At 38.9% G+C, this 13,812-nt stretch overlaps 1 protein-coding gene across 1 annotated transcript in view; it reads right to left on the reverse strand.

Moving 5' to 3' along the window:
• The window catches only part of MYZAP (myocardial zonula adherens protein), a 59,237-nt gene that overhangs the window by 17,735 nt on the left and 27,690 nt on the right, over positions 1-13,812 (reverse strand). Inside the window, exons 9-10 of the mRNA XM_062627494.1 lie at positions 11,980-12,065; positions 9,109-9,214 (exon numbers count right to left, since the gene is read on the reverse strand). Coding sequence (XP_062483478.1) covers positions 9,109-9,214; positions 11,980-12,065 — 192 coding nt within the window. The remainder of the gene's footprint in view (positions 1-9,108; positions 9,215-11,979; positions 12,066-13,812) is intronic.

The raw sequence follows: 13,812 nt of genomic DNA on the forward strand, positions 1-13,812 counted from the left end.
TTACCAAATAAGCGATCAAATTATCAGTTATCCAAAAGCAAGACCAAACTCTTGTGTTCTGTAACCATTTACCTTAAGTTATATTCACTCTATGATACAAAGGCTCTAAGATATGAAATAAATTGTGTCAGTAACCATGTTTACAAGTATTATGTACAAATAGATTTAGTATAAGTTAAACTTATATTTTTTATTCTTCACAATGGCTACAGAGACACAAACCCCCTAAGAATGTTTCTAAGTTAACTGCAATATTCTGAAGACAAAAATGAGCATGGACACCTTAAAATCTAACAGAATATAAAGTGGAAGATCTTGACAAACAGCTTCCCCCCCCCTTCCCAAACACAAACCCAAACTCCTTTTTTTCCTCATTGAGAACCCGCCAAGGACTTGCAGACTGACCACACACAACAAACAGTGTTCCCTGCCTTTTTTTAACGTGTTTACACAGTACCTGTCAGAACCCATCACATCAATCTGCTTTGGCCCTCTGAAGAATTATGCCCGAATTTTAAAACATTCCTTCTCTTCCACAGTGCAGAGAAGAGACAATGTGGCACTGTATCATCACACACACAAAGTCTTAGCCTAGCAGTAAACCAGAATGGAATGATTAGACCATGCAGATTACAGATACAAGGCTGTGAACTGGGTAACTTACATGGAACTTTTCAGTGGATGTTTAGAACATTGTGAACTCAAAGACACAGCCACACAGACCAAACATATTCCAGGGGAAACTCAGCAGTTGCTAAAATGAGAGGCTGATTTGGCACCAGGAAAAAAGCCCTGCAGTCCCTGCTCCCCAGATGCAGCAGAGCTACCTTGTGAGACCCTTGCAGAAGGAAAGCAGGGCCAGATTGTAGCAGGGCGCCTGTATTACTTCATACAGAATGCTGCACCCACATGGCCAACTAGTTATCTTAGCAGCTTCTGCAGTCCAGGGTCTGAATCAACTTCCAGTTATGACACACTTTTAAACCTACCCACATGCCTGACAGATGACACATCCCACCAGAGTAGTTTACTACAAAAAAAGTTTATTTACTGAATACGGACTTGAGTACACATCATCTTATGCCATTAGCACCAGGAGTGAGCAAACTTGATGTGATTAACCCCTGACAGGATATAGCACAGGAAAACAGGAATAACTTTAGGGGCTTATATATATTCATATATTACTATATTAAATATACTAAATAAAATGCAACCTTAAATCAATACATTTATGTAAGTCACGTTGCAAAAGTAAAAGTGATGCTTTCATTTACGAGAGGAATATAACAAGAACACTGGGTCATAATGCTGGTATGGGGTAAAAGCACTTCAAGAATAAAATCCATGCCATGCTACTTAACTTCATTTTTATTTTTGCATAAGAATGTTAGTTATGGCAAACTAAAATAAGATGATAACACTTACAGCACCATAAACCTCTACTGGACAAACCCAAGTCTTGAGAGTGTCTTTGTTTCAAGGAGCTGTATAAAGCAAGAGAACAACTAGCAGTTGACAGAGCGATAGGTTTTGCCTTTTGGTTGAATATAAGGTAAGGAGAAGGAAAGGAGAAGCAAGACAGGTCAAACACAACACTGGACTGAGTGCCCATGCTGTGGCCAGAATAGTCTAGGGTCAGAAACAAATGGCTGCAAATCAAAGACTCTCAACCACCACAGACTGACTCTTGAACCTCGGTCACTTCTGGACTGACTCCAGGATGTAACTATCACCAAGATGTTCCTACGTTTTCTTTGCTCAGTAACCAAGGCCTATAATCCACCTCAACCTTGCTTAGACTTCAGCAATTCACCTCACTGCCAGCTCAGCAACTTGCTCCCAAATCTGGCTTTTGCACAACTACCCTCTAAGGCTCCCCCTTTCAAAACAATAGAAATGTGAATTGCTAACAACAGAAATATGAATTTAGCAACCCTGGACCACACCATCACCCTCTTACCTATCATTTCATTACCTCTTACCTCCCCCAACCCACTGTATTTGTTGCTCCTACTTTCACTTCTCCTACTGGGAAATGTTTGATTATTCCAAAACGGGGAAGGGAAGAGCTACAAGGCCCAAGCTACAGTTAGTAATTTATCTGGTCTGTCAGTGAGTGAGGGGTATCTGTGCTCTTAGGCCACCCCAGGAGCTGGGGAGCATTCCCCCAGTGCTGTAACAACTAGGAGATAAGAACGCTGGCTCAGTCACCCAGTACGTTCATGTTGCTCAGGGTCTCTGTGCCTGGTGACAGGCCAACGCAGCAGGGTGCGTGTGAGCCCAGCCCCTCAGCCACCTCATTTCAATCCCTGCTGCCAGACACAGGAAGGACACCTGATCTCTCCCCATCATGGCAGGATCCATGAAGTTCCCTGCAGACTGTGTTGGGTGTGTAGCTTGTATTTCACATACCCACTGCAATTTCCAATTACCTGAATCAGCACATAAGGCCTCACAGGCAATGTTATCATTCTGAATTTATCCACTGGCTCAGGATTAATATGACCACAGCACTCCTTTTCAAGCTTCCTCCTCCTTGATTCAGTCCTATTGCTGTTACCACCTCCATGCTTTTGCCTCCTTCTGAAATCTTTCAGAGGTCATTTCTCTCAAACTCCCTTGAGTTCCAGATTGTTACTTTATCTATTTATCAGAAGTGCTGCACTTCTGAATTTCTCTTCTTCCACCAATCAACTAAAGTTTGCTTCGATAAGATGAAAAGCTAGATGTAAGAGTCAACAACATTAAATTGGGCTCACAGATAGAACACCTAAGAAGAACAGTCAAAAGGAGAACTGCAAGACTTAGAAGAGTCTCTAGAGAAACGTTGGAGATGTGAGTAGTGGTATTAGAAGGGAAGTCAACAGAATTACAAAGCTGTTCAAGCAGAAGTAAAAAGCATCTTAAGAGAAAATTCCAGTTGTGTCCAATTGTAGAGACTTTATATAAAATATACGGAATAGCAAACTTTATTCTGTGTACTTAGACACAGTTCTGGAGGCTTGAAATATAGAGTGATCTATTGGATTGGAACAGATTCAGCTGTTAGATAATCTCAGTCAACAATTACCGCTTGATATTACCATCCATTAGTTCAAAATGTTTGTCAGAACATGACAAGGTCAACATATTTAAGTGTTACATATTATTCAAGTATCCTGATTTTTCCTTATTTGTCTACCATTCACGGATTGTACACCTGTAACACTGGTGCAGACATTAACAAACTGGTCATAAATATGACTAAACAGAGGACAAACACATACTATGTGACACAAAACAAGACACGCAAGACATTGCAACATCAGCCTGAACTCTCAGAGATAATTGCTGTACAAGGAGAACTAGATTTTTCTCAGTCCAGTATTTCACTGGACCTTAAGCAGTAATTCTCAGAGGCAAAACAAGAGTGTTGAGATTTTTTTCAGGGAACATAATACAGTGAATAGGAATGAGCACCTTCACCTTTTAAGCCTCCTTAAACCACTTGAGCCCCTCAGTACTTTTTTTATTTTAAAACTCGTATTTTAAGAAAAAGTAACAACTGATTAAGTTAATGCACCACCATAGAGACCTTCCTAAACTAACGAGCTGGATGAACCCATTACATCAGTCTCTGATCTGTATGTATTGCTAAAGCAGGTCCACAGGACCTAGATGCCCTAATGAGTTATAAACATTGCCACATTGTCTAACAGTTCAACCCAGTTTATTAAGAGCTACCTTAGTAATGTGCAAGTTTTCTAATTAATGACTTGGCCAGGCAATTCTCAGCTGAAAGAGCTGATGCTATGCATGTATAAACACTCTCACCAAACACCAGCAGTGATTCTACTTCTGCCAAAAGATAAGCAACATACTGCATTGCTCAAGTCCACTGAGGCGTGCCAAACACTTGAACTGGGGGGTGGTGAGTTATTTATGTTCTGCCATTTATCTTCTTCCTCCCAGCTCCGAGGATGGGTTTCTTTTTCCACATTTGCTGTTGTGTTTTGTTGTTGGTTTGGGCTTTACTGTAGGTACTATGCAAAGCAGATTTTGGTTAATAAAAAAATGGCATCTGTCTGTGGCTGGTAATTCCATCTTCTTGTCCCTTATGCTTCTGTGCAGCTTCTTTTACTTTACCTAAAATTGAAACTGCACTTCCATAATTAAGCTGGAATATTATGCTGTGTATCTGGAGTTGGAGTATCTTGCTGCAGAATCTTTCAGCTGGTTATTAAGTCTTCGGTGGGCAAATTTCTTCTTTATTCCCCACTTGCATAATACAAAGTATCTTCAGTATCTGGGATATCATTTGCTCATTAGCACTTTGTCCTTCGTGCAAGTATCTTCTACAACAGAACAGGATACAACTTCTCCCTGGGGTTTGGTCACCATTTATTATCCAACGAATCTCAGACTAAAGCTGGAGAACAGCTCATGGGCCATGACCTAGAGACAGTTCAATTCAGTAGTTAGGGGAATTTCATGTGACATCTGAGTTCTGTAGATAATTTCTTGGCATGGAATCAAATATCCTTTTTTCTTCTCAGTACCCTTTAGAACAGCTCCTTGTATCTGCATCAACCCACTCACCTTGCTTACAAGATGTAAATGCTTATTTCCTTCCCTCTCCTGCTTCTAAACAACGAAACAATATTACATATAAAATAAGCTTATTGTGCCATGAAATGACAATCTATTTCAATGTCAATTGCACAGATCTCAAAATTAAAGCTCTCTGAAATCTCTCTAGGTTTGAAATTGAGATAAAGCCAGAAAAAAAAAAACATCTGTTGCTGATTTAAAATCAATGTTTTGTATTTCATTTGAAGACTTCTAGCTTTATATTAGACTAAACTCTCTCCCACATCCTAGAATGGCACACACAGGATAAACTGACTGACCATATCAAATAGATAACACAAAAGACAAGCTTCCAGCACTCTCACAAAAAGCAAAAGCAATTTCATCCCTGCAAGAAACAATGTGGTAACAGCATCCCTTGCCCTCCTATTGCACCCCTGTGCCTGCCTCTGCCTGCCCAGTTCTGTCTCTGCATTGGATACTCTGTAGTGGAAGGGCCCAAAATTAGCACAGTTCCGCCTTTCACACTGTGAGTCTTCCTGCAGATTTTTCCTGTGATCGAACCAGCTTTTCCCTGGATCCTCTTTGAAAGTCACCCTCTGTCCAGCTGTACTTTAAGAGGGCTACAAAGACAAGAGCTGAAAAAAACCCCATACCTACTAATGTTCACCGATTTCACCACTGAGCTCTGGGTGACCCACTCTGGCCATCTGTCTGAATCTTTTGAGAAGGCTTTTTTGAAAGCCTGCTATGTACAAATAGTATGAGAAAAGGGCTGGGTTTCTACACATCTGCCAAATAAACTCCTGCATTTCATATAAAGTGTACTGCACTAAGCTGAGAACAAACAGATTTACTTAACAAACAAGTTCGAAGCAGGGATAAGTCTGTCAGCCTTAAATCATCTGCAACCTCTAACAAGAACATGAGGCTTTAAGACTATGTAGAATAATTTTCTGCTCAGCTGGTGTGATCTTGGGTCTCACAGCAGAGAATCCCTGTGAGGCTGAAAAATGGGTGTGCATGGGATCTAACCTGCAGAGATGTTGAAAGTTACCGAGTCCAGCAAACTTCCATTTAATTTCTTCCATTTATTTTTTTCTGAAAGTTATTTTCCATGCTCCTATTTAATTTATGTCTGGTCTGACTAGGTCAGGTTGGCAAATGTTCTATTAATGCCTGAGATGGAAGGACTTCTTTTCAGATAAAAAAAAAATAGAAGCATATTTCTTTAATAAGGAGTATAAGCACGTGGAATTGTGATTGTTCTTCTTCGCCTGGGCTCAGTTCCCTAGGTCACACATCTACTGCATTCAGTACCAACAAGATGGGCCCTCAAAAAAGGAGGATTTAATACTCTTTTCCTCCATGGCCTCCTGCGTTTGGTGCTTCTCTGCCAGCATCCCCTTTCATGCATGCCTAGATTAGGACTGACCACAGCCTCCTAACGCATTTCCCATCAAACAGCACTGAAGGTGTTAGAGCTGCCTACTGCATCACAAAACTCCACTATAAAGTTTCTCTTTCACTTCCTCCTTATGGCTTGCTGCTCTTTTACAGAATGCCCTGCATCTGTCACTTGCCAACGATCCATCATCTTTCCCTAAAAAGGCCTGAAGAGCAACCTATTCTGTGATTTTTCAGCCAGCATATTCGTCTCAGCACTTGTTCAATTTTGACAGTTCTCTGCATGAGTTTGAAGCAGCAAATCTTTTTATTCAGCACCCCACTGAAATAATTCATCATTTCTGTAGCTGCACTTTCTGTTGGAGATGATAACAGCATAAACCTGTTGTGGTTTACACTGAAAAAATAAACCCCTCATACTTGAGGTCTCTGTCCAAATATACCAAGCTTAATACTAAAAAAAAGCTCATTCTGTAGTCAAGCAAGCCTAGGCTTAGCCATCCTTCACACTTAGTTCATACAGTAGCTTTGTTTCAGCATCTAGCACTATACTGCTGATAATGTTGATTACTTTCTTTCCACATCTCTTCTGGGTTTCCTATGTTAGCCTCTTATCAGTCTGTTCTCATGCAACAGAGGCACTAAGTGTTTCAGAAAGCAGGCTTTCTAGCTGCTTTGATCATTCTTTCTCAATTATATAATTTAAATGCAAGTTATTGATCATTATAATGCCCTCATAAACCCTAAAATGGAATGTTATTTTACAGACAGCAGCCATGAAAGTATTCAGTAATGAGTAACATGGTAGGTTTTAGTGACACTTTTTTAGATATTCCTATCGGTTACATTCTGCATTTAGTTAAATTTAAGTAGAGGAGATTTGTGCTCATGCATACCCTGATGAACATATTTTGTGGGAGTTAAATAGTAGCACAATTACACAGTCTTCCCTATTTACTCTTGAAAGTATATTTGGTGATGTTGCTCATTAGTTTTTAACTTAACTCCACAACAGCCTCTTCAGATAGCATTCCTTTTCAAGAGCCTACCTTTTAAGAAGCATTTTCATTGCTGATTTCTCAGCTTCTATGGCATAGTTAGCAAGTGTTGCTTAAAGTAAGCCTAAAAATAATTTTCTAATGTTTACTCAGAGAAGAGCACAAAATCATGAAAAATACCACATGCGTGGATAGCTCAGGGCACAAACATCTGCAGTGCTTTCAATCTTCCTCCGTGGCAGACAGTTACCCTCCTCTGCACTATTAATGCTGCTATTTTTAGACCTTTAATGAAGAGTCCAGTTTAAAATAGTGTATGCCAACTGTATCATATGTATTTCCTCAAACACAGTACAAACACAACCCATGGACAGCACAAAAAACATTAACTGCCTAATGTATTTAGTACCATCTGACGTGATCAAACTTATGTTACAGGGGTCTTTAGACTCAGTAACTTCAGTTACATCATACAGATGCAGCTACAGGTATTCATGCAGTTATCAAGGAAATGGAATTAAAAGAAAAGCTAACACACACAAGGACTAAAGGAGAGAGCAAAAGTGCTGGCTACATGGCAGTCAAGGGTTTGTACAGACATTTAATTGATTTTGAGAAGAAGGTAGTTTGACATCAAGCTAGGTAATATTGAGACAGCTAAATAATGAGTTGGTCACCTAACATTCTACTTGTTAAACAGGGTAACAAAAAGATCTGGAAGGGCCTTCTATGTATATGAAGGTAGCAGCAGAGATAGATTAAAAGGAATTGGCAAGCTATTACTTGCATAAATGTTGGGCCAGTTATTATTATTTCATATTACCAGAATCATTTGGGTTGCCACATGTATCACAGAGTGGCAAGTCCTTTAGAACTTTTGGTCAGAACAAAAGAAACCTGATAATATGATGGTCATCTTACAGATATACAAAATACATTAAATAATTGTTCCCATAATCCATTAAATTGATGGATTGGATTATTAGAATGGAAATGTTTTTCTTAATAGAATACCATGGTATAAAGTGTTAGCCCAGTTTTTGACCACCTGCTGTGATGTTTGAAAACCCTGAAAATGGCAAGCTGAACTAGAAACAAAACCTCAAGACTTTATACTAGTCTATACTGATGACAGAAGAAATTTAATGCAAAGAGATACTTTTGCATCCCTCTGTGTAAAAGACACTTAGTGTCACACAGCGGGTCATGCAGCAGGACTACATCAGAATCTTATAAAACAAAGGAGGTGTAGGCATTTAGGTATTTATATATAAATTCTACCTTGATAAAAATTGAAAAGCACCATGTCTAATCAGAAATTCTATTGTAGCACATTGAGAATGCAGAAAGAATGCCTTAGGTTAGAATGATTTCCAAACATTTGATTTTGTGAATGTCTGATGTCCAAATACAAATAAAAGATATTTCATGAGTGCCTCTCCTCTGTTCAATTGTGTAATAGTGCTGTCAGTCTGCTTTGTAAAGCTCCAATTTAAACTTAATTTACCTATTTCCCATGTCATTCTTTCATCCACTTGGAGAAACACAGATCTTGCAGTCACAGCCTTCTGACTGCTGAACAGATTATTGGCATGCAGGCAGTGTGTAACTTAAAGCCACTTTCCAGCAGAAAGCCACTTTAAGTTTTACAGGAATTTTTATCAGCTAAGATAATAAAGATGCCCCAAACCAGGGTGAAAACGATGAGCGGTGAAAGACTGTTTGCCTGGCTATTTCTGTCAGGAACCACACTGAAAAAAGAAAATTAATTAAAAAATAAAGCAGTTTTTGCCTTCCATGTCTGTACAGGAAGGAGACCCTTAATGAGCAGTCTGCACTGTTTCTGCAGTTACCTTCTGCATGCTTCAAATTAAGTTGCAAGTTGTATGTGTATTTCCTGGACTACCATAAGGAGTTCCAGAATTAGCGTCAGCCTAAAATCACAGTATATAAACCACAGTCACTGGATTAAACTGCTTTCACCTAGTCTTTCTGCTTCACTAGTTCATCTTTTGTTGCATTTGCAAATAAGGTGGCATAAGGAAATTGCACGCAGAACAGAGCTCTCTTTGGATTATGTACTAAAACAGTGTTCCCTCAAAAGGCTTAGAATTGTTTTACTAGATCTCACCTCCTCAACCATGTGCTTGACTTTCTTCTGTTGGCAGTGGACCATATCATCCAGATGTTTGATTCGCTCTCTTAGGCTAGCTGCTACCTCCTCCAAATGCTGTGACCTAGCAAAACATGGAAGAATTAAGTATATGAGTAGGAATCTATGCAATAAAAGCAAAAGAAGAGCAAGCTCCACAATCCCACCATAAATCAGGAAAACCAGGTCAAGGAGTAGGCAAGTCATATTCGCTGACAGATGTCAATTTGTCCAAAGTACATTTTAATGGTAGTCTTTTAGTCAAAGTGGCTGTCTCCACCCAAGTTAACCCACCTTTGTGTCGCATACTGGCTTGCTTACTCAGTGCCTGAAGTGCTGACACTTAAACAATGTGATAAAGCTCACCTCCTTAAGATGTCTGTTTTTCCTTGAAGTGAAAAGCGTTTACATAACTAGGTCTTTATCACAGAATCACAGAATGGTTAGAGTCGAAAAGGACCTTAAGATCATCTAGTTCCAACCCCCTGCCATGGGCAGGGACACCTCGCACTAGACCTTGTTGCCCAACGCTCTGCCCAGCCTGGCCCTGAACACTGACAGTGATGGAGCAGTCACCACTGTTTTGGACACCATGTTCCAGTGCCTCACCACCCTCACAGTAAAGAACTTCTTCCTTATATCTAACCTGAACTTCCCCTGTTTAAGTTTAAACCCATTTCCACTTGTCCTACCACTACAAATCACCAAAAGACACATTTATATTGAGTTATTATCACCTGAAATCTTTTTGGAAATGCATACTAACTAAAAGCCAGGAAGCACATCTGCTGGCATCCTTTTCAAAGCTCTCCCACTACAGTTGAGGATTTGGCATAGTTGCCAACAGCAGAGTTAGTATTAATAACTATATATAATAACTGGAGTTAGTATTCTGGAGTTAATACTGAAGTAATACTAACTCATCAAAAGCAAGAAGTGTAGTGAATGTTTTAAGTTTGTATGAATGACTCTTTAGATAGATTCTGCATTTCTTCAAATCTGTTTAAGACAGAAACTGAAGACCCCCAGAACTCATGCCACAAGCTGGTTTCACAGCTTACCAGAAAAGTAGTTTTAGAATACACAAAGACACAGGAGGGAAGCGGTTTAGTAAGTTTGGGGCATGATGGCCATGGGAGCCTCCACTTTTATCTGAATGTACAATTCTTGCAGTTCTTCAAAGAAAGCAATTGCTTGCTTACAAAGTAAACTTTTGTACTCTTAGGTTCAGGATTGGACACAATTTGAGAAGTGGAGGAGGGGAATCAAAACCAAAAAGGCTCTTTTCATCTTGGTCTGTGCACAACAGAAGAAACTGTTGAAGCTGCATTTAGAACAACCATACAAAGGCAAAGCAGCAGATGGCAAACTGTATGACAAGACTTCAGTGAATGACTGTGAAAACTTTTTCCCCCCAGAAAGAGTCTCTATTAGCAGTGAAGTACTCTACAGAACTATAACTCCAGCACTTTGACAAGGACTCAAAAAAAATCAAGGCAGTGCTGCAGGTTTTTCAGTCCCACAAAACCACAATTTACATTTTGACTGCAACTGTAACACGTATTTGATCTCTCTTTGGAAGATTCAAAATTTTAAGCACTGATGGCAATGGAGCAATGTAAAAGAGGTCCTTCCTCAGGTGGAGCTCAAGTGTCTGGTGAGGTATAGACCTGTAAAGAGAACTTAAGAACTTCAGCATCTGAACCCACATTCACTGCTTGCATTGCATAAATTGCAACTCTGTGCATCCCTGAATTGCACAAATTCTTGTCTGGACACTGCCTTTATACTGCAGTATACTGCCTTTATACTGAGTGGCCAGAGAAGGATCCACTGAAGCGAGAAGAGTATCTGTTATGCAGAGGTAAAGGAAGAAAGCAATTATCTTTCATCTCCATATTATATGTTGTATGCAATATCTGCTCACTTTAAATTATTATTTTAACAAGCTGCTGTGAAAAGCTGTTATAACCCTTAAAGCAGATAAGCTGGTCATAGATCAATGCAACTAGGCAGTGAGATGCTCTCAGCAAGGGCCTCCTTTTCTGTTATGCTTCCTAAAGAACAGTGAGATGCCAAAACCTTAAAACTTTATTTCTTGGTGCCACAGAAAACAATTATTCAGTCTCTACTTACGATTCATGTTTACCCACTTAAGTAGTGTCATATAAACTTTTAAACAGCAGATGCAATTTTCACTCAAATGGCAGTTATGCTATTTCAGTGCTGGATAGATTTCCCTTGAAATGTTGCCTTTGGCTTTCCTTGAACTTTTCTTTTGCCTGGTCATGATGCTCTGTCAGCCTCAAATAAATAGTAATGGATGCATGTGCCGTCTGTGGGCAGAAACAGCACATCCAGGTGCCACCACACTACCAGATCTTTCTTCTAAGCTTCATGCTTTTGAGAACAACCATTTACAGGGGACTCACTGCCAGTAATATCGACCTTACTTTACCCAAATAACTTTGTAGCTTACTTCTGCATTGTGATGCTACATGACAGATTTCTTCCACACCTTCACTTTGTTCATGTGCATACGTTAATGTGCACCACATGTATAGACCAGCTCCTCCAAGCGTTAAATATATTTCCTGCTTTCCCTCTTTTATGCTTTTATGTTTGCAAACAATTTTTAAGAAAGATGCATCGATGTGGGGGTTTTGTTGCAAGAATTAATCCTCTTGATATTTTATGTGTAAATAAGCTTACATTCAGATGGACAATCCCTACAAGACTGCAATTTTAAAGATAGATAAAATAAAATTCAGGTGTCTTCGAAAAACAAACCAACCACCCCCTAAAGTTTCTTAGCAATACCACAAGTTCCACAGACAAGATGTATCTCACCTTTCAGTGTCGGAGTTGTTTTCGGATTTTGCTCCAGATATTTGCATTTCATTCAGTTCAAGTTGTTTTTGCAGCTGGTGACGTTCCTAAACAAGAAATGTTATCCTTCAGTTACCCGTGTGTCAAAACGTAAAGGCTTTGTAAAGCATATTTCATTGCAATTCAAAAGATCTTTTGTGAAATTAAAATAGAAACTGATGAAACAAAATTCATGAAGGCACACAGGATGCATAAGAATAAAATCAAATTCCCAGCTATGCATGGAATTAAGATCAGAGTTTTCAATTTCCTTTTTGAAGATGTGCAGTTGTACTTGAAACTGAGGATTTTGAATAAAAAGATGAGTCATCTTAAACAACATAAATGTAAAATTTTCCAAGTTATCCCTTCAAAAAATCTCTCAATCCAAGGCTGAGATACAAGATATTGCTCTATTTTCTTCTCCAGAATATTCTTGTTTAATTTTCAGGTGTCCACCAGCACAGCACCTGTGAAAAACCTATGACGCTTTGGGAACTGAGTCAACACAAACTAACAGAGGAGTCTGCTGTCCACTTCAATGGGAATTTAAGAGGCATTCGGTTTTATTCTGCAAGTATTGGCCAGATAAGAGCAACTTAAATAACCGACATGAAGAAACTCATCTGTACTTAAGAACTATACTGCAATCTTTCATTCACTGCAAAATACAAATTGTAGGGAGAAACCCAGATTAAGTTAATGGAGCTGCTAAAGGGCATGTTAAACTGAATGACTGCTCAGTATAATCACTAGTTCTGCTAATAGATTTGCAAGCATTAGATAAGAGAGGTTCAATATAAATTCACATTAGACTACCCAGTCAAGCCAACAAGACAGGCTCATAAAAATCTATTTCTTGGTAACAAATATTTAATATACTAAATTTCAGCCACTGAAAAAAACACCTCATGTGTAAGAACAGAAGATCATAGCCCCTTCACTTACTAGAATGCTCTCTGCTTCTATATTTTAGATAGCAAAGCACAGATCTTTAAAGATAATGAGATGCCTGCTATTAAATGAAATGAGAAATGCCAAAGTACATCCAAGAGCACTGGAGCCTTTTGGAAGGGCTGCTCTTATGCTGTCTAGGGTGACACTCTTCAGTCTGAGGACTAAAGAGTAACATTCATTCTCAGTTATGGGAATGATACCAGAAAACTAAGAGGAAATTTCACCATAACTGTTAGGCTGATACTTTTAGGCTTAACAATAGATTAAAATAATAATAATTTGATGACTAGTTTGAGTTTTGCCCTGGAGCGTAGCCTGTAAAAGAGAAGAAGGGAAATAAGGAAATACAAAGAAGCAATGCAAAAAGTACTAAAACTAGTTTTACAGAAGTGTCACGCTTGACAGTGTCACAAGAGGTAAATGTCTCAGAGCTTTTCTGCTTTCAGAGCTTTAAAATTCAATTGTCAAAAACTTACTCTCAATTACAGTTTGGTAGGGAATATTTAGCCAGGCAGAGGAATAATTAATGCTTTTTAATACCAGCAGGAAAGGAAGAACATAAATTTTGGATTAAAAGGTAGTAAAAATGATTTTTTTAATTCTTTCCTCAAATTATTCTGAGCTATAATCTAAACAGGATATCAGAATGGAAGATTAATTGATTGTTAGATACCCACAAAAAAATCCTCAAGACATTTTAATCTGAAGCTTTCAGTTTAGCATTTCATCCCCAAGTGGAGAAATTTGGAGATACAATTCCTATCAGGACTATAAACAGCTAAACAGAAGTATCTATTGCTAACTAAGTACATTTTAATCAATCATAGAATCATAACTGTTTGGGTTGGAAAGGACCTT

This window comes from Pezoporus occidentalis, unplaced genomic scaffold (genome assembly GCF_034315485.1).
Source record: "Pezoporus occidentalis ecotype Australia unplaced genomic scaffold, CSIRO_AGI_Poc_V1 ctg11, whole genome shotgun sequence".
Classification (NCBI taxonomy): Eukaryota; Metazoa; Chordata; class Aves; order Psittaciformes; family Psittacidae; genus Pezoporus; species Pezoporus occidentalis.